At 35.7% G+C, this 24,764-nt stretch overlaps 1 protein-coding gene across 1 annotated transcript in view; it reads right to left on the bottom strand.

Moving 5' to 3' along the window:
- Window positions 1-24,764, bottom strand: part of RFX6 (regulatory factor X6) — a 55,159-nt gene that overhangs the window by 4,161 nt on the left and 26,234 nt on the right. The window contains exons 7-18 of the mRNA XM_025422830.3: window positions 18,433-18,540; window positions 14,607-14,684; window positions 14,387-14,500; window positions 12,438-12,487; window positions 9,974-10,133; window positions 8,718-8,862; window positions 7,431-7,540; window positions 6,372-6,489; window positions 4,209-4,331; window positions 3,221-3,427; window positions 1,579-2,091; window positions 520-732 (exon numbers count right to left, since the gene is read on the bottom strand). Of these exons, the coding sequence (XP_025278615.2) occupies window positions 520-732; window positions 1,579-2,091; window positions 3,221-3,427; window positions 4,209-4,331; window positions 6,372-6,489; window positions 7,431-7,540; window positions 8,718-8,862; window positions 9,974-10,133; window positions 12,438-12,487; window positions 14,387-14,500; window positions 14,607-14,684; window positions 18,433-18,540 (1,939 nt within the window). The remainder of the gene's footprint in view (window positions 1-519; window positions 733-1,578; window positions 2,092-3,220; window positions 3,428-4,208; window positions 4,332-6,371; window positions 6,490-7,430; window positions 7,541-8,717; window positions 8,863-9,973; window positions 10,134-12,437; window positions 12,488-14,386; window positions 14,501-14,606; window positions 14,685-18,432; window positions 18,541-24,764) is intronic.

The following is a 24,764-nucleotide window of genomic DNA, read 5'->3' as shown; positions in this document are numbered from 1 at the left end:
AAGGAGCAACATTTTCTGCAAAGCTGTCTAATCACATTTTACATATTATTGAGAAAATGACAGTAACCTCTATCACAAATCACCATTATTTTGAACCTGGAGTGGTTTAGGGTACTGCTGGAGATTATGGGGTCCAAAGACACCTCTTGGCACTGCCCCTGCATCCAACAGTGAATCAGAAAGAGGGAGAAAAAGACATCATTACTGCTTTCATAAAAGGTAAAGTCTTTAGACTATGGCTGATGGGTTATATTTCTTTTTTGCAAACATAAAAGGTGCCAGCTATTCTCTTTTAAAGAATAACAGATTTGGCAGTAGGCTGCACAGTGACATATATACTGAGAACGGGGAAGACTATTATCAATAGATACAAAAATTAGACTTCAGATCCAAAGGGATAGATCACCCGTGAGAGCATGAGTGCCCAGCTCACCTCAACAGTCACCCTCCAGAGCAAAACTACATACCTGATATTCATAGCTTTTTAAAATGTCTCCAAGAACTACTAAAATAATTTACCTACTACTGGAGTTCGACACGCAACGGAAGGCGATGTGTCTGCGTAAAACGAGCTGGTCTGCTTTCTACTACTGTCATCTAAAATGTTAAGTGGATCGTGGATGTCATTGTAGGGAGGCAGTGAGCGAACACTGCTGATGACGGAAACGTGTTGATTCACCATCGATCCAAGCCTATGAGACTCTGGGTAGTTTATGTTACTTCCATAGTATCCTAGAACAGAAAATGTCAAGAATGTTCTGTTCACTTATTACAAAAAATATTACAGGAAGGGAAAAGGGACAAGGCAATAGAGTAGAGCCCTAAAGATATTGCATTATAAACATGACATTCACAGCTACATTTACTATATAGAATTGGATTTGTGCTTGTATAATGGCTATGGTTCACAATGCTGGCTTTTTATTTTTAAAAAATACAAAGGAGTTATTCTATTGCTAATTTTCAGATAAAAGACTACATCTCTCTCATATTCTCCTCATCTACATTAACAAGATCTTCTTTTAAAGAAAAAAAGCACTACTAACCTCTCGCAAAGATTACACTGCTTGTCAAATACCAGTTGTATCTACAGAATTGTGTTTCTGGAAGAAGGACTGGCCTACATTTAGGAAAGAGGACGCAGAGCTGCTTTGGCAGCTGAAGTCACGGATCTTTCCAACTCCCTAAACTTTAAGTGTTTTATCAGACTAACAGGGAGCACTGTTTGGGTCCTAAGCTGTAAGATCTGCTGCTAGTTCTCTAGAAGAAACATTATTCAATAGGAATATTTTCAAAGGACAAAACATTCTTCTTTTGGGCTTATTAAGGGAGATCTCAAACACACGTTTGACCTAATATTTTTATCATTTGGGGATTTAGAAGGGCAACTTTAAAAAAACCACAAGAATTAGATATATGTTTGTATATGAAAGAAATGAGCTTCAAACACCTAACATTCCAAGATCTTTAGAAACTTTACATGGGATGACATGCTGCTCAGCAGAGGTAGAGCTCAATGTCTGATTTTGCCTTACTGCCATCTCAAGAACCAGGAAAAATTCTTTAAAATTTCAATACCATTAGGTGAATTCGGAGGCAATGTTGCTCCTTGGCAGCTGGCAGCCCCTGTGTTGCTCAGAAAATTGAAGCTTCCTGTATTTAAAAACTGCATGCTGTGTGAATCTTGGCTGTGTGAGGATGGTCCATAGCTGGAAGGTGGTCGAGAATTATATGGAGACCCAGCACAGCTGCCACTGAAGAAGTCTCTAGAAAGCTGCTGTTCACTCCAGGCCATGCATCGACCATGCTCAGGGCGATGAGGATAGAGTCCTGATGGGGGGTGAGGCTGTGCCCTAAACACAGTCTGATAGTTAGAGTTGGTCCCATAAAAGTCATGGTTGCTTTGAGGGTGGGTAGGATAGATGGACTCTGGGAATGTTGAGCAGTGTGAGGAGGCTGACAGGACTGGGACCACACTTGGAGGTCTCCCCGCCATTGGCCCTTGGTTAATGACGCTTCCTCGGCTTGCCATGGCTGGAGAAATGGGGGGTGTCATCAGTTGACCAGTGCTCTGGGAAAGCTCCATTTGACCTGGAAAAAAATTACTGCAGCATTCACCAGTGGCATATTAAAACAGATGGGTGCACATCTTTAAAAATTATTCAAAAGATTTATTAATATTTTTCCCGATTTGGTTCATTCCTATTCTCTAAAAACAACAAAACCTGGTGTTTTGGGGAACACCAAAAACCTAGGTTTCAAAGATACCATCACAATAAATAAATAAATAAATAAATAAATAAATAAATAAATAAATAATAAAACCATCACAATACATGTCTATTTCACAACAGTGAAGACTTTTGGAGTTAGTAATTATGCATGAAAGTTTGGGAAGGCCTCATGCTTCCATGGGTACGAAAACGGTTAGAGCTCAAGCATGGGAAGGTCAAGGGCTCTGTTCTTACATTTTCCATAATTAAAAAACAAGCTGAATGCTAACTGGTTTGATTTTTAGGGTAAAAGAAAAAGGCAATAAGGTCAAAATGGCATGGCTTCAAAGCAGCCAATTCAAAACATCATGCAAACACCACTGATGAACAATGGAGTTTTGATGCCACCAAGTTCCTTGGTGTCTGATTCTCCATTGGTGGAATTAGGCCCCTGAACTAAAAGGCCTTCCAGGATTAAAATTCTGTGTGTCCAATGAAATTATATCTGTGAATTAAGGCAAGTAGTGGACTTAGAACAGTATTATCTAGTAGTGAGTACAAGCCACTAAACATTCAGACTGACACAACGGGGACTCCAGACCAAAGAGGAAAATTATTGAAGTGGTTATCCTAAAATGACCAAATCTACTTTTTAATGGGGGAGAAAGAAAATCTTCTCAGAAGCCAAAAATAAATAAGAATCCCATTTTTTTGACTCTCAAGGCATCTTCAGAATCTTATTTATACCTACTCTAATTTTTTCTTCCACTGAATGAAGACAACTCATTATCTGTACTTCCAATATAACGAAACGACCACCTCACAGTGTAGTACCTATGTTAATAGTGGTATTGATAAAAGCGTGAATGACAAATGATGAAAATCACAAAAATATTATAAAGCTTTAATAGAAAGGCAAATCTTTTAAAATCTTGCAATGGCTAGACGTTATCAGTTTTGAAGAAAATAAAGGAGATGTGGTGAGGCCCAAGCATTTCACAGCATACCTGTGAGTGGCATGTTGTCTGTATTCCCAGCAGGGAATGGGTGCAGAGCAGAGGGTAAGCCTCCGGGGTGACTGGATGACAGAGGAAGATAGGTTGTTTCCACATGGCTTTCATTCTTCACAGTGTCGCTGGAAACGGTGCTGCCTTTATTACGGTTGGCCAGAAAGCATGAACTTGGAGAAGCAGTGAAGGCAGCTTTACTTGCATCTGGAAAGATTTTTTTTTTAAATGGGAAAGCTAACATCATTCCCATATTCCTAACAAATAAGCCCAAGAAAAGGAAACTGAAAATGTTTTAGGGTTGTGTCATAAATCTGGCAACTGCAGAGAAATATCTTCCATGGGAAACGAGGCTGGCAGATGTTTGGTCATGGCAGTGGTGCTGGGGTTTAGTGGTCATTGTTATCTGCACAGTTGTGAGTGTGAAGTGTGTTCTGAGGAGCACTTAGGAATCTACTCTGGAGTGGACAGACTTCAAAATGCAAGTCATCACATCTCAAACTGAAATGTTCTCTTCCTTCTCTAAACTTCTATAGAGGGGATCCCTGGGTAGCTCAGCAGTTGAGCGCCTGCCTTTGGCCTAGGGTGTGATCCCGAAGACCGGAGATCTTAAAAAATTAAAAAAAATAAACTTCTATAGAACTTATTTCTACACCATTTATATGAGGTGGTGTACCACAGGTGTTGTCTTGAATTATGGTTATTTTTTTGTTGTTGTTATAATCACCTCTCTACCTTCGTGTAAATTCTCCCAAGAACATCAATTTTATATCCTCCAGAGCTTCCAGTAAACTCCTTTGACTACTCTATGTGTAAATGGTGGAGAGAAAAACTAGTGTTCCAATATTGTTGACACCCTCTGTTAGTTGTGACACACTCGGGGAAAAAAACTGAGACTTATCGACCCACTCAACGTGTACTTACAAATTCTTGAATTTAGGTTTAAAGAAAGAAATATGCAAAAAATAAGATATACATTTTAAATTACCTGAATTCTTCATATACTTGTCCAATAAATTCTGTAACTCCTGTTCTTTGTCATTATTGAACTGGGTCTCCATGGCAAGGAGAATGTATTCATCAAGAAGCATTCGGATCAAATGGAAAGAACCTTGTTTGTGGATGGGAATGGGGAGAGGGCATTATGAGATAAAAGGAGGGAGAGAAGGAGAAGGAAAGAGAGAGAGAGAAGTCGAGTTATCTTTGTGACCATCTCACAACACTTTACAAGGAGCAACTGAAATAAACAAATACTTGTTGGACTTTAAATGACCTGCTAAGACCAACATGCTTAACTTGAGTCTCTAATCTTTCTGTGTACCGCCTGCCCAGCTTACTGTGTGTACTGTCCTGCCAGCTCTTTGGCCACTAATTACATCAAAGGAAAATACGGATGAAAGTGAGACATGCTTTATGCTTTAAGAGGGCACACATTGGAGTGTGATAAGCTTTAACCTGGGGAGAATGAGCTCTACTCTGCTCTATTTCTGTTTACTTTGTACTAAATAATTAGACAATGGCCACCATGGTCTGAAAAAAGTATCAAGAAAGATGTCTTTCTGGCCTGAAACAAAGTTCTCTTTGGTTTGGAAAAAAAACAAAAGAGTCATTTTCATTTGGAAGTTGTCCTGGAAAATCTTAAACTTCTTTGGACTATTCCACCGATTTCCCAACAAAAGTCTGGTTTCATAATAAAGTCAGGCTTTGGTGTTGTATATTTTAAGAAACTTCACATATAAGCAAGATATTTCAAATAATAGGCTCAATATGTTTTATTCATCCCTCCATGCAAGTTCACTGATTTTATCTAATTCTACTGAGAATTAAATAAAAACAACCTAGTTAACTATAACCTATTTATAATTTGAAGATTTCTAGAAAAGCAACTACTACTAAATGCAGAAGTACTGTCCATGAGCTAGCATCATAGCTGCAAACTAAGAATCCCAGAAATTTTAGGAAAATGAAAGTATTCAATTTCTGGAAGATCTGACTTGACTCAGTTTGTGGCACAAGTCAAATCGATCAGGAAAGATGTTTCAGAAACATATGAGAACATGTCTTCTCGGCTGCTCTTTGATTCTCAGAGTGCAGTTATGTGGTTCCTGGAAAAGATGCAAAAATTTGCCATACTTCAATGGGTAGTGCCTTTGGAAAATAATGTACTAATTATTGTTTACTTGTTTGTTTAACAAAAAAAAATTTATCCAAGCACTAATAGGATGTAATGATAATAGCTCCTATTCATTAAGTGTTCACTGGGTACTAGACTGTGTTTATATATATATATATAATCTCACTGTGTTTGTGTATATATATATATATATATATATATATAAAATCTCACTAAAGTGCCTACACAACCCAATAAGAGGAGTATTTATCCTCTTTTCTTTTGTGCTTCAAGTTTTTATTTAAATTCTAGTTAGTTAACATACAGTGTAATATTGGTTTCTGGAGTAGAATTTAGTGATTCATCACTTACATATAACACCCAGTGCTCAACACAACTAGTGCCCTCCTTAATACCCATCCCTCATATAGTCCATCCCCACCCACATCCCCACCAGAAGCCCTGAGCTGCTGCTCTAAGAACACTCTAGGGTTAAGAATCTCTTATAGTTTGCTTCCCTCTCTCTTTTTTTCCTTCCCCTACATTCATCTGTTTTGTTTCTTAAATTCCACTTATGAGTGAAATCATGTGGTATTTGTCTTTCTCTGACATTTCACTTAGCATAATACCCTCTAGCTCCATCCATGTCGTTGCAAATGGCAAGATTTCATTCTCTTTTATGGCTGAGTAATCTTCCATTGTATATATATACCACATCTTCTTTGTCCATTCATCAGCCAATAGACATTTGAGCTCTTTCGATAGTTTGGCCACTGTTGATAATGCTGCTGTAAATATTCATCCCCTTCTATAGGGAGCAGAGCAACTTGAGTAAAAACCAAGCCAGAGAGAAGCAGTATTAGGATGTAACTCTGCATGCGGTCTGACTCCAAAACCCAGGCTCATAACTACCATTGTCTACTGGCTCGATAGATTTGAGAAATTACAGTGCCACATGTTTAAAAACTGCTAGGGAATGCAACTGGAGAGTGAATGATGTATTCAGGTAGGAAGAGCTTTATCAAGCACATAGGATACCAAAACTGGATGCATTGTTCAAGGTGAGGTTATGCATCACTCGAGCACCAAAAAAGCTCCACTTAAGCAGAAAGTCTTGAGCCCTCTTCTTTAATGATCTTCCATTTTGTTTGCTGGTCTACAAGGAAGAAAATGAAACTATAAAATCTGTCATCTCATTACTACATGCATCCTTCATAAAATCAAGGGGTTGATAAGCTGTCTGACAAACAGACAGATGGCATGACATGCAATTTTTTTATCAGATATAGTGATCTATCTGGGGAATTTAATGCTCGTCTCTCTTTGTTGTCATTATTAAGGTTAAAAGAGCTTCATTCCATATGGTTCTGTTACCTAACAGAACTGGGCACCAAAATAAAATAATTCACAAAATATTTTATCTCTTCATTTTCCTTTGACAGAACTTTAAAAAGAACAGAAGGTGAAGTGTCAAAGAAGGGTTATATATTTCTGTGAATGATTAACTCTGACTTCTCTGGTCCTGAATGATAATCTGTTTTCTTTCCAGGAGAAAAAAAGTCCCTACGCTACAACCGTTTCCTTGATATGGAGTGGCTAACACTGACTGGTGATGGATCTATTTGCTCTTATTGCCTTGTTTCATGATGGATGGCTTGAGGGTTAAGTGAAAGAGTTGAAAAAACATAGAAAATACAAAATACTGCACTCTCAGAATTTAAAAATGGAAATACTTAAAACCACATTTTCTGCCAGAATTTATGAAAATTTACTCTTTAGAAAAGGGCCAAATCTGTCCAGCTTTTATCTTTCACTACTGAGGTGACTCTGCTGTAGCATTATTGACTGACAGGGAAGGCATAATATCTGGCAGTCCTTTGTCAAGAAAAGACAAATAGAACTGAATCTATGCCCAACACTCTCAAATCTGGCCTATTCCTAAATTGATATTTGGGCCACCTTATTTGCAAGTCTTCAAAAGCTCTTCAAAGCATTTTTACACACAACCATCCCTCCCCCACCACTCAAGAAATTACAGCCAGTTTAGCATTTACCATTAACAAAAGTTCTATTTTGTGAACCTATCATTGAAAATACCTTAATAACTCTCTGCTCTACCACGGTATCCAACCATTCAATAAAAGCCTCCACAGTGGCATTCTTCTTAAGAAGATCTTTCAGTTCTTGGAACACTGTGATAGAGTCATCTACCACATTAAAACAAAACAAAACAGAACACCAGATCATTACTCTACTTTGAATCCAAGAGAAAACCTAAAACTAGAAATCACTAAGAATTTTATGCATAAAAGGGAAAGACAGGTGAAATTAAATGTGCCAAATTATTTCATATCCTGAGAACAAGTAACAAAAAAATCCTTAGTTTTTTACTCTTCAAAATTTTTAATAATAACTATATGTATCTTGGTACACACTGAAATATAGGCTATATATTATATAAGTATGTATACCCCGGGAAACAGTAAGTTGTCATTTGCAAATGATTATTCAGTCTGAATCTAAAGCTTTCATTAAATGCAATAGATTCATTGAAAGCTAATGAATGACTAAGCTAAAGTTGCTGATTTCCTGCTTTTTCAACTGTCCTTTACCTTTAGGAAAAAATTTTGCACTGTGAAATCGAGCCACTTACATGAATAATCTTTTACCTTGTAAAAATTAAAGGGGCCATTTAGGGCTATCACTTATTAAAGAGTTTGAAGTTTACTGAATCCCAAAGGCTAATATAATTTTATGCTAGGAAATGTAAAGAAGGGCTGATGTTGGACCACCCCAGAGAGCAGCCCATCATTTGTGCAACAGCCTATCAGAAGCTGCACTTCTTGTCCTTTCAGAGAGAGAGTGGGGAAAGAGTGGATTGCTATCCCTTGAAAACAGTCTGGTTGTCTAGTCATGCATATTGGCTGGGTAACCTCTGTCAGATGGTCCAAACTTGAGCAGGGAATTTCTGCTTTGAAAAACAGTATTGTGTTGACATATTATTTTGATATCCATTATATACCATATAATGCTAAGAGTGTAAAACACACAGAAATGTGTACGAAGGTAATGTGAAACTGGAAGAAAACCCACAACACTAAAAAACATTTTCATTATTTCCAGGTTATATCTAGGCAATGAGATTATGAATGGCTTTTATTTTCCTCTTAATATTTTCTATATTTTCCAGGTTTTCCAAAGTCTGTAGCTACAATTGTTTTCAAGTACAGGACAATTTTTTTAAATTAAAAGGTTTCTATAAACCAAGGTTTATCAAACAGATATTTTGTAGTCTAAGGGGACTGCCAACCCCACCCCATCGAAGACTTATCCAGCCCAAAATATCAACAGTGCCAAGGTTGGGAAACCCAGCTCTAAACTTACGTTCAGTGTAGATATCAGATTCAGTGTCTGTGCTGCCAGAAATGGTGAGAAGGGCCTGTGATCCAATACTATTCAAGTCAACCTTTTCAATATCAGATACCATAGAATTCACAACATGCTGGTCAAAGAGAGCTGGTCTGGCGATCTGCATAAAGAAAGTAAAAATAGACACTAAACCATATTATTGATAGTCTATCTAAAGGAAAGTTTTGGCTTCTAGAAAAATAGTTTTTTGAGAGAAGAGTATCATAAATGTTTCCTCATTTTGAAACTAAAAGCAATAGTTGAAACTCATGATCATCTCTGTTAAAGCTTTGAAAACTATTTTTGAAATTAGAAAATGAATTTCTTATCCATGATCATACAATTAGGATTTCACAATGTTATATTTCTTATCTGGAACTATCCCAACAACCAAGTCTTTTAAAATTTAGAGGACTAGAAATTTTTTCAAAGCAAACAATCATGTGAAAGGATGGGAAGTATATTTTAATGATATACAAACATACAAACAGTGATTTAAGAATTACATTTTCACCCTATGTAAGATAGCCAAATTTGTAGGTAGTTTAAAATGTGTGGTTTGTGGGTTTCACAACATCAAATATCACATGGGCTCAGTCCTCACAACCTTAATCTTTTATTAACTGGATTCATATAGCTAATAGTTTTGCATATTACACTGCTTTCAGAAGCTTTGTGGTTTCTGACTTTTTATTCTGAAATAATATTAAATTTATAAAAAAAAAGTTGCAAAGAGAATGCAAAATATTTCCAAATGTTCAGCTTCTCCTAATTTTATCATCTTACCTAACCATCGTTTATTGCCAAAATCAGGAAATCAGCATGCTACAAAACTGGTAGTAATTCAATTTTCCCACTAATGGTTTGTTTTTTGTTTTTTGTTTTGTTTTGTCCTAGCATTCACTCTGAGGTCTCACATTGCATTTTTTTTTAAGTTTTTTTATTTATTTATGATAGTCACAGAGAGAGAGAGAGAGAGAGAGAGAGAGAAAGGGAGGCAGAGACACAGGCAGAGGGAGAAGCAGGCTCCATGCACCGGGAGCCCGAAGTGGGATTCGATCCCAGGTCTCCAGGATCGCGCTCTGGGCCAAAGGCAGGCGCTAAACCGCTGCGCCACCCAGGGATCCCTCACATTGCATTTAATTATTTTCTACTTGGTCTCCAATCTCAAAATTTCTTATTCTGCTACCTGATAATTCATTTTTTATTTGATCACTCAAATACCAACGTACCTGAGCAAGGTGTAAGAAAGATGTTTGTCTTTTCAGGGAAGATACAAATCTTCGCACAATAGGTATCTTCTTATCAGTTAGAGCTTCTGGCAAGTTTTCCAAGGATGAAACAACCCACTGTTCCCAATTTTTAGCAAAATTCCTTATATCTGCTAATAAGCTACACAAAAAAAAACATTACATATTAAATGCTAAATTGTTTAAAATGCATTACGTAAATGCAGTTTAACGGAGGTATACTGTTATTCTATGATTCCAAGAACATGACTTTGAAGTCAGATAGATTCAGCCTAGGTCTGCCATTTATCTCCTTGGTCAAAATACTCAATTGCTTCAAGCTCTGATTTTATCTAGTAAATAAGAATAAGATTAGTATCTATATCACAAGATTATTATATATAAATAATTCATGGAAATTTATCCAGTCATTTCTGGTATACAGAGGGTAACCAATAAATAATACCTTATTATTAATATTAGCTCATGGTTCAGTCACTTTCTATAAAATATTTCTGGGAAAATGTAAGTATGCACCTGATTTTGCATATCTTGGCTTCTTGACAGACATCACATAGGGATCATAATTTCATTTCAGGTATTTACCATTAGTTCCTAGTAACCTATTCCTATAATCCAAATATAACTGTGGGATACATTATCAAAAATGTACTTAGAAAACTGCAAATGTTGGTTGTGTATATACACAAACATTTATATGTAAACACAAAAATTTAAAAATCACTCAACAATCTACACACTATATCTCAACAAAACAGATCTAAATTTACATTTGGGATGCTGCGCACACACTGGCAAGCAGTAACATGATACAGGAAAAAGACTGAAGCAGAGTTCAATAGCCCTCAGTTAAAATTCTGGCTCTGTTTCTTACGAGTTAACTGACTCTGGGCATAACTTCTTTCTGCTGCCAGTTTCCTCATTTGTGAATATGGGATCATAATAGCTACTGGGAAATAGTCCGACAAGTTGTGTTTTTAAAAAATAAATTGTTCAATGATAAGGAATTAGTTAAATATAGTATTTTTCAGATGCTGGAAATCTATGCAACTATTTAAACAGATAACATTGATCTATATTTGTTGATATGAAAGATTTTCACAGTATACCACAGTAGTATATATACTATGATTCCGTTAAAGACTTTATATATTTACAGATATTCTTAGAAAAGTCTATGAGATAATAACCTAAGACATTACGAACATGGAGAGATTATGAGTGTTTTTTTTAATGCATTTACCCATTTTTTTCATTTTCTACAATGAACAATTTGCATACTTAAGAAATAAATACATAAATAGTCACTTCAGGCTGGTTGTAGGAATTAAGTGAAATAATTTATGTAGTCTCAAAGCCCATATTATGTTTAATAAAGGCCAGCTATTATTACTATTAGTTGCATGGCTGGAGATCTGCCGCTAATTAAGTACAGCCATTCTGCTGTGACATGGAAGTATTAAGAGTACTTAATTTAGAGCTCAGATTATATGTTTAAAGATTACATATTGATAACTGAAAAAACTACTGATCAGAACAAAACTATTATATAAATAAATAAAACAATCTAGAGGAAAAAATAATTCAAGTTTGTTTTATCAATCATTAGGCATTTACTGAGCATCAACTATGTCCATCTGACACGTATTTATGCCCCAGAATACTAAAATAAATTTAACTTTTTCATTAGACTTTGTTTACAAAAAAAATTTGACTTTTTATTTTCAAGTTTTTATTGTTCACACATCAGAAGATTTTGCGAAAAATCTTCAGGCATCATTTCGAGATTTTTTTAATTGAAGTATAATTGACAAATATTGTATTAGTTTCATGGGTACAACATAGTGATTTGAAATTTGTATACATTGTGAATTGATCACCACAACAGTCTAGGTACCATCTGTCATCAGTTGCCAGAGAGGACACGGATGGGGGCAAAATGGGTGAAAGGGATCAAAAGGTACAAACTCCCTTGGATGGAGAATACAGTCTATTTGAGATCTTATTCCTTTGTTAAAAGAAGGTGGTAGGTCCATTATGCTACCTTCTGATTTTGCAGTTAAGACCAAAGTTAATAATAAAGATTTAAAAAGTTCTTATAATTTTTATCACTGTGGTTATTTTCCATCAATTACCCCCATTTATCTTCCTCTGGCCAGTTTCCATTGAAGAACTTCTCAGTATTTCAAGGGCAATGACACCTAAATATTTATTTTCCACTTGGACATCTCTCAGATTAAAAGGATTTCAGGATTGTTCCATCAATTATGTTCATCAAGGTTTGAATATAAGGATTGAGGCACATCTTCTAGCTAATACAAAGGGACAGGAGCAGGAAAATAATCTTGATAAACGAATGAATTTCTACTTAATGTTTTACTTTAATACAATGGGTAGGGTTAAACCCTACGGTAAGAAACTATCACATTTTATTAACTGAACCTACCTTTCAGGCATTTCTTGCATTGTTGCAGGAATGAGTACATCTGTAAGAACCTTAATCACAGCAAAAGAGAGTTAACATAAATTCTTAGTATTTTTGTAGAAAGACACTTAGTTGTCAATTAATTTTTATTCCCAGCTTTCTAGAGAATAATATGTTAACTCATTTCAGGAGGTTACATTTTTATCTCTAAAATGAATGTATGTGTGAGGTGTGTGTGTGTGTAAGAAAGGTGGAGTGGCAGGGTGGGGGACCTAGAAACATTGCAATAGTAGGTTAAACAAGTACCGCTAATACACTGGGTCTGGAGAGTTAATTGTCAGAACAGAAAGGATACTGAAAGAAAGGGCTAGACTTAGGAATGAGATTGGTAGGAATGAGATGGGTAGGACCTGAATGAGAGCTAGTAGAAAGAAGAAAGTAGGTAGTGCTCACTGATCCAGCTCAAGAAAAACTAGAATAAATAAGGAGGTGGGGACAGAATAGGCTATGAGCAATGTAGATCCACAAGGCTGGCTGGTAAACTGAGTGGTCCAGCCTGACAAAGAGTACCAAGAGGTCTAGAGGAAAAGATATTTCAAAATGTGGATAGACACTAATCTACAAAGGCCTGTATATCCTACTAGCAAAATGCACACGTATTGCATGTGTATGATACAGAAATGTATATGCCAGTATGTTCGTTACCAATGAATTGGCCTTGGTAATCATGTGCTGTTTTATAGACTAAAAGCCGACCACCCTTTAGAAGATGGAATGAAGACTTGCAGAAACTCATTCTACTGTGCCTCTCTGGGTCCCCTATGAGGACGGAAAACTTAGTTCATTTTCAAGGTCCTTAAACTCAGGACTTTCATGTTGGACTCAAAACAAAAACAAAAACAAAAAACAGAGAAACCCAGACCGTTTGTAAAGAAAAGAGAAAAAGAATACATGTAAGGATATTTCTCAGAGGTACTGAATGAGAGTCCAAACAGCTTTACTTTGATAGTGATAAATGTGTATGCTTGAGCCCTGGGTCTTTTCTTACGCCCTCTCTAGGAGCCGCCTTATTTCCCTTTCCTGGTTACTTCTTCAGGTCTTAAGCACTGCAATCAGTTACTGCAAACTAAACCTTTTCCCTCTAAATAAAGATATTCCAACCCCCTAGAATGAGACAATCCTTCCTCTCCTTCGTTCTTCTTCCATGTGATCTTGAACAAAAGGTAGAGAATATACTGCACTTGCTCCATCCTCTTATTTTGTAATGAGGGAGGACTGGATAGAGGATGAAAATACGGGGCTCCCCATTCTGGCTCAAGCCTACCTACCAGTTCTTGGTGAGCGAAGTTATTTCTGGTCTGAGTTCAACTAGCTTCTGCTTCACTTCTCTGCAAGGCTGAGATCCTAATAGTAGCAACTAATTGAGGAGGATTTTATTTGCTAAATGCTTAACGGGATTCTAGTTTGGGTTTTCTTGCTAACTCAGATCATGTTTTAAAAGGAAAGCTTTTGGGATGCCCAGGTGACTCAGCAGTTGAGTGTCTAGCCTTTGGTTCAGGGTGTGATCCTGGAGTCCTGGGATCGAGTCCTGCATCAGGCTCCCTGCATGGAGCCTGCTTCTCCCTCTCCCTGTGTCTCTACTGTTCTCTCTCTGTGTCTCTCATGAATAAATAAATAGAATCTTTAAAAAAATTAAAACTAAATAAATAAATAAAAGGAAAGCTTTTGCTTTCCTCATGACACTTTCACGGGTAAATGCAGACAAATGTAAACGCCGATGGATTTTGTTTGAATGTACACTTACATTAAAATACGTACCTATTAAATATTGCTTACTCATCAGAAAAAAATAATATCGTATCTCCAGCCAGAAATAACAAGTGTATTGAAAATATAATGGAAACATTTAGATAGAATGCTCATTAAAAAAAAATATGTGGTTCATGTTTAAGACACCCCAAGGAGCTTACCTTATAAAGAATTGAGTCACAAACACAGAAAATGTCAATGATAACAGGGTTTTCGAGCAGGGGAAGAAGATGATCAGGCATTCCTTGCCAAAAGTGTAGTAAGAAATGCTGGATCTAGTCATAAAGCAAAAAGCATATACATTAAGATCCTTCCTTAAACACAAGCTCATAAAGAACAGGACAAGAATATGAGCAGCAAAGCATTCTTTGTCACCCTTACCTCTTCAAAGTTTCCATTAATTGCATTGTCCAGGATGCACTGGCAGTGAGTTTTATACATCATTATGAGGGTATCAACCTATTTCAAGGAAGAAAACGCTTAACCGAAGAGTCTTTTCAACCCTGCCTTCATTTATTTATTCATTCATTTGTTCATTCACTTATTCAGCATGCATTTTCTTAAGCTCCTTTTATGTACCAGGCATTGTGCTCCATGTCGAGGAACCAAAAACAAAGGCACAGTCCTTATTTCCAGGAGCTTACTGCTTGTGAAAGGAGAAAGGCAAGCAAACAGACAATTATGGTATGACGTCCCATGAACGATGAAACAGGTGACAGTGCAGGGAGCTGGGAGCCAAACCAACGTTGTATTTTTCTACCTAAGAAGAAAATTACCTTTGGCTGCAGAAATAAACATAAAATGGTAAAAGGCATCACCTCTTCACAGAATTTTTGTATTAAGTGGGTGCTTGGGCAGTGTGGCATAGCGGTTTCCAAATCGGGTTCTATCAGCGAAAAAGGAGCACCCAGTTCCCTGCACTCCTGTGCACATGCTGCTCTGTCTCTGAACCCTAAGCTTTTTCTCTTTAAGCAGGGTATGAATCATATATTACCCACATGGCATTAAGAGGATTAAATAAGATTTGGTGCACATACAGCAGGGCCTGATACACAGTAAGATCCTACTAGCTATTACCTGAAATTAGTAATATCAAATGACTTGTAAATTTACCCAAAAAAGATTTAAATAGTGTCTATTATACAGGGAGCGGGGGGTGTCTCTGTTTCCATGTTACCACAGACATTTGGATAGCATAGCTAAAAAGTTGTAAACATATTCTAAAATTTGCAATGGATTAGAACTAAATAGTGTTTTAACAAATTAGTAATATTCAAATCCAAATGTATTTTATAAGCTAGAAATATGACTCCCTGTTGCCAGCTGTATAGTCTAAGTGAATGAGAACATGGCTCAGGGGTTACAGGTGTGAGCTTTGCCCATGGACTACTACCTGGATTGAATACACAGCTCTGATCTGCCACTTACTAGCTATTTGATGTCAAGCAAGCTACATTAACATTTGCGTGTTTTAAATTCTTCATCTGGAAAACAGAGATGATAATAACAGTAAGTTTCTAATAGGGCTGTTATGAAGACTAAACAAAGTAACACGTGCAGAGTGGTTGGAATAATCCATAATACATGTTGACCGCTGGAGCTATTTTTATCCTGACAGTAACTAGGGTAGTGATGGTGACAGGGGTGTCCTAGTCTAACCCTCTGCTCTCCAGCCTCTATTCTTACAGCCTAGTGACAGCACACATCTTTGTGCTTTAGCTCAAGGCTGTATCACAGTGACGTGCAAATTACTAACCTCCCTGCAAGGAGGTAAGGCACCTCTAGCAGAATATATCACCATTGGTGCAACCGAGACATGCTCTAGAGTTTAGGCAATGATATTATATTTTTAGAAAGGTTGCCAAGACATATTTTTTAAAATAAGGATAAGGACAGTATGAAAAATAGAAAGGAATTCATAACTGCTGTCAAAAGTTAGCCCTTTGATTCCTGAAACCTACCGAAGTACAAGGAAGCTTCTATCCTCACAGGCATTTCCATATATTTATACTCATTGATATACAGATCAGCAAAAGTTTTTAATCTATTGTTGCTCCATTTGCTTATTTAATATTTACACGGTCTTAGGACAATAATTTTTTATTGTAGCATACTTTTACTTCTAAACATAATTATGCCCACTGTTCTGAGACCAGACACCATGGTTATAGAGGGCAGGAGCAGAGGCGAAGTTTATCTCGAGAAAAGTTCTTGAGTATGTGGTGAGGCATGGCAACTGCCTTGAGTGACATGATGATGAGGCAGAAAGTGGCCCCAGCCCCCACCTCACTGGGATCCACTTCTCACTGGGAAGTCCCATCCTTTCTGCTTCAAAAAGGCAGATGCCTAAAGTGCTTAACTTCAGCCTCACCCTTCTTGCTAGAAACTGCCAAGTTACCTGGGGAACTTGGCTACTGGCTACGAAGGTAAAAAGCAGGGTCCAGCTATCTTCAAGGGACAAAGAGAAGTGTTTGTCCCTAGCGCTCATGATGAGAACCACTGGGAATGAACTCAGAAACCAGGTGTTACTTAAGCATCCTGATATCTGAGTAAGAAATGATCTCCAGACCAGTTTCCAGTGGACAGGTAAGGAATTCCTTGGAGACTAGTAGAGAAACTGCAATAAACTAATGGAACGTGTCCTCACTTCTCCTTTTCCCTTTGTTGTCCTCCCTGTCCCTCTCTCTCAGAGGGCATATTTACATAGCAAACATCATGATTTGTTTGCATGTAAGCAATTGTCTCCACAAAGGGGACCCAACCATGCCCTCCCGAAAGAACCATGTTCCCTAGAGTGCCACTGATTTCCACAAGCTTCCCCACAGACTGCTACATGTCAGCATGTCCTGGAGATGTCTCAAATCTGAAGTCATAATATCACATATTATCTATAAGGTAAAAAAAAAAAGATGTGATAACCTTGAGAAATGTGATGGGAGAGGAGAATAGTAGAAAGTGGACATATTCAGGAGACTTGCTTGGAATCAGCATCTGAGAATTATATTCAATATTTTGCCTGTTCTTAACAGGAAGAGTAGATCCTCAGAATGAACCCTGGAAGCTACTGTGCATCTCTACTTATTTGCCAATAGATCTTTTTATCAATGTGTTATTTTACTGCCAGTTTCCACAGAAAGCCCACTGCTAATCAGTTGGACATTAGTTACTCATATTCCCCTGAGGTGATGTCTTTGCACCTCAAGAATATGAACTGACTTAACATATATTAAAGATATTTTCCTTAAGGGGCCCCCGGGGTGGCACAGTTGGTTAAATGTCCTACTCTTGGTTTCCTCTCAGGTCATGATCTCAGAGCTATGAGATCAGTTTGAGACTGGCCCTACCATGGGCTCCCTGCTCAGCTCCGAGTCTTCTTAAGATTTTTCCTCCTTCTCTCTTTGCCCCTCCTGCTGCTCATGTGCTTTCTCTCTCTCTAAAGTGAGTAAATAAATCTTTAAAAAAATATTTTCCTTAAATACTAATAAAAAACTAACTTCAGTTGAAAGAAGAATGTAGAAATCATTATGCCTTGGCTTAATACTAATAGCAGGAGCTATTAGTTATTCAGTAGATACTAAGCAAATGAATTTAGAAGTTCAGAAATACAGGATTTACTCTTAGATTTTACATATAAGCATTGAAAAGTCACACTGAGGTTTATGTATAAAGTGAATCCTATGAAACTATTTCTTTCTTAACTTTTAAAAAAATTGCAAATACAGGGAGCACACAATTTTCTAATGGAAAGGAATCTTTGTCAACTTCTAGTATAGTCCTTGCATTCATCTAGGTATCTCCCCCTCAATTCTTGGAACAAATTCTGTCTTAGAGATGTGCCTAATGACTATTTACTAAAATTATACAGAGTTAATAAAAAAATAAAGCTTATAATTAAAGAAACCACATGTGATAGACACATTCTAGTCTTTTTTTCCGTGATACTGAGTTTTAAATAAAAAATCATCTTTGGTCTTTTGAGATTTCTTTTACCAACTTCTGATTACATACTATCATGCAGATGGTAAATAATTAATTGGAAAGTGTTTAATCAATGTTAGTAAACATTTGTCCCTCCTATAAATCAGTCAATTACGTTTGATTATGCATATTTCTGACTGCTTCCTGCAAGTGCCATCAGATTCCCAGCAAACTGAGATATGGAACCAACATATCAGAAAATCAATAGAGAAGTATCTTTAATTGATACCTTGTCTTTAGAAATGCATCCTTGGTACACGAGGTGTTGTGCACTAGGGAATTCTGGAAGAAGCGTTCCAGTTTTTGAGCTTAGTGAATATTTACGTGTGAAGCCACCCTATAATTAGAAAAATATGAAGAAGTCATTATCAACTAGTTGGCTCCAAACTATATTTCTAATATAATAAAAACCCATACAATTTCATTCTTCTTCATTCTGCAAACCATGACAAATTAGGAGATTTGGGTAAACTGTTTAGATCATTCAACTGAATAAGCAAGACATGTCAGTAGAATTATTGTTTCCAAACCACAAATAATTTCATTGTCAGGATATGTTTCCTATTACTTTGTATTTTAGTTTTGAATATTTGTCAGTTTGCATAGCTTTTAGAAATTTAATTTTAGTTCACATTTGTTAGTGGCATAAGTTTCGTGATATCCACTTTTAGAACTGTTGAAATTATTTTAACTATAAGAGGATCAAGAATTGCCAAATCCATTGATGGATTACCAAGTCATTTGTGGATTAAGTAAACAAGATAATAAGAAGTTAACTAATTTGTGGAGTGTCAGAAATAATTAGTGGTAGAATTGTGAGTGGAGTCTAAATCTTGTTTCCCAAATTAGTACCATGGCCTTTCTAATCTCAACCTTCCCCCACCCTAAATTTGGATATATGTTCTTCTTTTGAATCCCTTGAGGGAAAGTGCACCTCTAGTAGTTTTCAGAAAATTAGAAAAGATGACAAACAAAAAATAACATGTAACTCTGCAGGGTTGATGTACCTAAAAAAAAAAAAAAATCCACACAGAAACGGAGAATGTATATTTGTGACAGAATCAGAGCCTCAGCAAATCAGTCTCCTCAAGTCATAACTGATTGTTCCTGGCCTTCAAAGAAAGTTTTAACAAACTTGTTTGTAATCAAAAGTTTGGGAAAAGAATGAAATTGTGACTATGGAAGAGGAAGTAAGGTATTCCTGGTAAAGACAAAATTTCATTCTTTCCCATGGTTTTCCTAGATTTTCTTCCAGAGTTTTTGTGTTTCTTTGTCTGTCTCTGTCATAGTGAACATTTATTACTTATATAGGTTGGGTTCCTACCCTGTCTTACCATTCCCAACCTTTGTAGAATTACAGACTTACATGACAAATCAGAAAGATCTTTTCAGTCTTTAAAGCACATATTTTAGATATTTTTCTTATTGACTGATTAAAAGTACAATAGAAATCAATTTCTTTCAGGTTAGGTTTTAGTTTTCATTCTTGCTGTCCTTTATTTTCAAGTATGGATAGAGAAGAATTATTCTGATTAAATAATTTTTAAGAAAATGATAAAGAACTACTATGTACATGATTAACTATCATAAGCGATATATTAGCACAGTTAATCCCACTCTATTTAATCAGTCTTAATAATTCAAGATACGCTTCAAAGATTTTTAATCCTTGGATTTATCATTTATGAGCATGAACTATCATTGTGCTGTCAAAGAATGGTAGTGTCAATAAATTGGGAAAATAATAGAATGCAAAAAAATAAAGAATTTAATTTTAAAGAGAAGAAAAAGTATTTGGCAAAATATGAAACTAATACTTGATAGATTAAACATAACAAAAAATACACTCAAATTCTAATTTTAGGAAAGTTTGTACTTTTTCTTATACCTTTTCTCATGGGTGGAAGTCATGTTTACTCATCCCAAGAAGTAATTTAGTGAGATTGGAAAAAAGAGAGAAACAGAAACAAACAAAAAAAGTCAATATATAGTGTTGTCTTAAATCTAAGTTAGGAATATGAGAATAGTCTCATTTCCATTAACAAATATAATTAGTAATAAAAAATCTTTCCTCAAAAGGGGTAAAAAATAGGCTCAGAAGATTTTTAATAAGTAAATTTTATCAAGCATTCAGGAAACCGGTATTTTCAAACTTAAAAGATTTTTTTCCGGACAGTGTAAAACAGGAAGCTCATTCCAATTCATTTGAAAACGTTTATGCCAAAGCTGAACAAGGACAAGAAAAGAAAGAAACATCATAGGCCAATCTTGGTTATTATCATATTTGAAACAGTACCAAACAAAATATTAGCAAACCAAACCCAGCAATCTTTAAGAACTATCATAACCAAGTTAGGCTTAAAATCACACTGACAGAAGAATAAAAGGGGAATAGAGAATACCATATATAATTATTTCAACTGATACAGGAAAAGCATTTGTCAAAAATTCAACTACTATTCACTTCTCTCTCTCTCTTTCTGCCTGTCTATGCTAGAAACAGAAGAAAATTTCATTAATCATTCAATAATCAAAATATATAAAAACTATCAAAATCTCAAATCAATAATCTAAATGAACAACTTAAGGAACTAAGAAAGAACACACTAAACCCAAAGTGGGCAGAAGATAGGAGGATAAATAGATGAAATAGAGAATACATAAACAACAAAGAAAATCAATGACAAAGTTTAGTTCTTTAAAAAGCTCAAAATTGACAAATAGGTAGATTGACTTAAAGAAAGATTAGAGGAGACTCAAATGACTAAAATAAAAAATGAAAAACTACTGAATCTACTGAGAAAATATTTTGAGAGTACATGAACAACTGTACATCAACGAGCTGGACAATCTAGATGAAGTGGATAAACTCCTAGAAATACAAATTCTACCAATATTGAATCACAAAAAAGAGAGATTATATGAATCAATCTATAACCAGTAAGGAAATTGAATCAGTATTCAAAAATCTGACAAAGAAAGGCTCTGATCCTAACAGCCTCACTAGTGAATTGTACCAAACATATAAAAAAGAAATAACATGAATCTTTCTTGAAGTTTTCCCAAAAATTGAGGAAGAGGGAACACTTTCTAACTCATTCAATGAGGCCAAAATGATCTTGATCCCAAAGTCAGACAAGGGCACCACAAGAAAAACGACAACAAAAACAACCACAAAAACAGACCAATACACTTCATGAAGATTCCCGCATAAATCCTCAGCAAAATACTAACAAAGTTAACTCAGAACATATTAAAAAGACTATATACCATGACCAGTGAGATTTACTCTTTGAATGCAAGGATGGTTTGACACAAAAATCAATCAGTGTAATATACCACCTTAACAGATTAAGAGGAATAAACACATGATTATTTCAATTGCTGAATTCGACAAAGTTTGACACACTTTGATAATAATAATAATCAACAAACTAGGAATAGAAGTACAGTACCTCAATGTAATAAAAGCTATATGAAAAACCCACAGTGAACATCATATTAAATGGTGAAAGATTGAAAGTATTTCCTTTAAGATCAGGAAAAAGGCAAGAATGCCCACTTTCACACTTCTATTCAACAAAGTTCTGGAAGTCCTAGCCATAACATTTAGGCAAGAAAAAGAAATAAAATGCATCCAAATTGGAAAGGAAGAAGTAAAATTATCTCTGTTTGCAGATGATATGATTTTATATGTAGAAAACCAGAGAGATTCCATAGAAAAATCCTGTTAGAGGGACGCCTGGGTGGCTCAGTGGTTGCATGCCTGCCTTTGGCTCAGGGTGTGATCCCAAGATCCAGGATCGAGTCCCACATTGAGCTCCCTGCAAGGAGCCTGTTTCTCCCTCTGCCTGTGTCTCTGCCTTTCTCTCATTCTGTATCTCTCATGAATAAATAAATAAAATCTTTAAAAAAAAGAAAAACCCTGTTAGAAATACTAAGTGAATCTAGCAGAGTAACAGGATACAGTCAACATGAAAAGAATCTGAAAAGAATTTAAAAAACAATTTTATTTACAATAGCATCAAAAACAATAAAATACATGGGAATTAAGAAGGTGATAGACCTGTATAATTGAAATTACAAAACAATGCTCAAAGAAATTAAAACATAAATAAGAAGACATCCTATGCTCATGAATTGGAAAACTTATTGTTAAGATGTCAATAGTACCTAAAGCAACCCATGGACTCAATGCAAAATCCCAAAGGTTTTCGCAGAAATAGAAAAGTACATCCTAAAATTCACATGGAATTTCAAGAGACCCCAAATAGTAAAAATAACCTGGAAAAAGAACCACATTGGAGAATTCACATTTCCTGATTTCAAAACTTCAAAAGAAACTAGAGCTGACACAAAGATATGCATATAGATCAGTGGAACAAAATAGAACACCCAGAAATAAACTCTCACAAAAACTGGTAAGTGATTTTTGACAATGTGCCAATGACATTCAATGAGGAAAAAGCAGTATTTTCCACAAATGGTGCTAGAAATACTGGAAATTCTCATGTAAAAAATGGAGATAGGCCTTTCCCTAATACCATGAAAAAATTAACTCAAAATGAGTCAAATATCTAAAGTATCATACCTAAACTATACTACACTTAGAAGAAAATATAGGGCAAAATCCTCATAACATTAGATTTGTCAATGATTTCTTAGATATGACAACAAAAACAAAAATAGACAAATTGGACTGCATAAAAATTAGAAACTTTGTGCATCAAAGAACACTGTCAGCAGAGTAAAAAGGCAATCAATGCAATATAAGAAGGTATTCTCAAAGCATATGTTTAATATGGGATTAATATCCAGGACATAAAAAAATTTGTAAAACTTAAAAACAAGACAAACAATCTGCTTTAAAAATGGACAAAGGACTTGAATAGATATTTCTCTAAAGAAGATATGTATTAATCAACAAGCGTATGAAATTATATTCAACACTACTAATCATCAGGTAAATATAAACTGAAGATACCACTTCACCCTCGTTAGGATGACCAGTACTAAACAAACAAACAAACAAACAAACAAACAAAAACCAGAAAATAACAAATGTTGATGAGGATGTGTATGATTATGTGCTGTTGGTAGAAATGTAAAATGGTATAGTTGCTGTGTAAAACGGTATGCTGGTTCCTCAGAAAATTAAATAAGGAATTACTATATGATGCAGTAATTCCTCTTTTGGGTATATGTCCAAAATAATTGAAAGCAGGGTCTTAAAGAGATATTTGTATACGTATGTTCACAGCAGTATTATTCAATCCAAGTGTCCACTGACAGACTAATAAATAAAATGTATATACATGCAACGGAATATTACTCGGCCTTTAAAAAGAAGGAAACTCTGACACATGCTACAACATGAATGAACCTGGAGGAATGATCTAAGTAAAATAAGGCACACAAAAACACAAACACTATGTGATTCCACATATATGAGGTACCTAGAGGAGTCCTAATTATAGAGACACAAGTAAAATGGTAGTTTTCAGGGGTTGGGGGGAAAGGGAAAGGAGGAGTTATTGTTAAAGAGCATAGCGTTTCAGTTTTGCAAGATTAAAAGAGTTCTGGAGATGGATGGTGGTTACAGTTGCACAATAATATGAATGTATTTAATATCATTGAGCTGTGTACTTGAAAACAATTAAGATAGTCAATTTTGTTATGTGTATTTTACAATAAAAAAATTCAAAAAATTGCAGATGAGATAAGGACTTAAGTGTTAGAGTAACTTTCTACTTTTGGAAGAATATATAGAAAAATATTTTAGTATCTGTACTATACACAGATTTTTAAAAACAAGATACAAAAAAAAACCCACTAACCATAAAATTAAAAACTATCTTCATTGAAAAACATTTTAGGATGTTGAACCATACCACCAACCAGATCAAGTTATTTACAACATATAACCTAGAAGATATTAGTATCTAGACTATATAAAGAACTCCTAAGAATAAAATATTTTTAAAGATTTTATTTATGTACTCATGAGAGACACAGAAAGAGAGGCAGAGACACAGGCAGAGGGAGGAGAAGCAGCCTCCATGCAAGGAGCCCAACGCGGGACTTGACCCCAGGAATCCAGAATCACACCCTGAGCCAAAGGCAGATGCTCAATTACTGAGCCACCCAGGTGTCCCCTAAGAATCAAGTAAGAATCAGATTTTTAAAATAGAAAAATTATGTGAATTGAGCAAATACTTCATGGAAGAGAACTAGCCAATAAAAATTCAAAAAAATGCAAGCCTACCTTTTTGATGTAGTTATTAAAAACAATTTTCAAATGAAAATCAGAGGTGCCATTTTATACCATGGGATTGGCAAGAAATAAAATGTCATTCAAGGCCAAGTATCAGTGAGAAAGTGGAACAAAAGGCATGCTCACACACAACTGGACAGACAGAAATTAATGCAACCATTTTGGAAAACAACTTGATCTTAACCAGTCAAGTCACACATAAGCATACCCTAGAACCTAGAATTCCACTTCTGCACATGTGTACCTGGAGGACATTCATAGGAATATTGTTTTTCAGCAAAGAATAA

This window comes from Canis lupus, chromosome 1 (genome assembly GCF_003254725.2).
Source record: "Canis lupus dingo isolate Sandy chromosome 1, ASM325472v2, whole genome shotgun sequence".
NCBI lineage: Eukaryota > Metazoa > Chordata > Mammalia > Carnivora > Canidae > Canis > Canis lupus.
The sequence above is the reverse complement of the archived record's forward strand: the minus strand, read 5'-3'. Positions and strand labels throughout refer to the sequence as shown.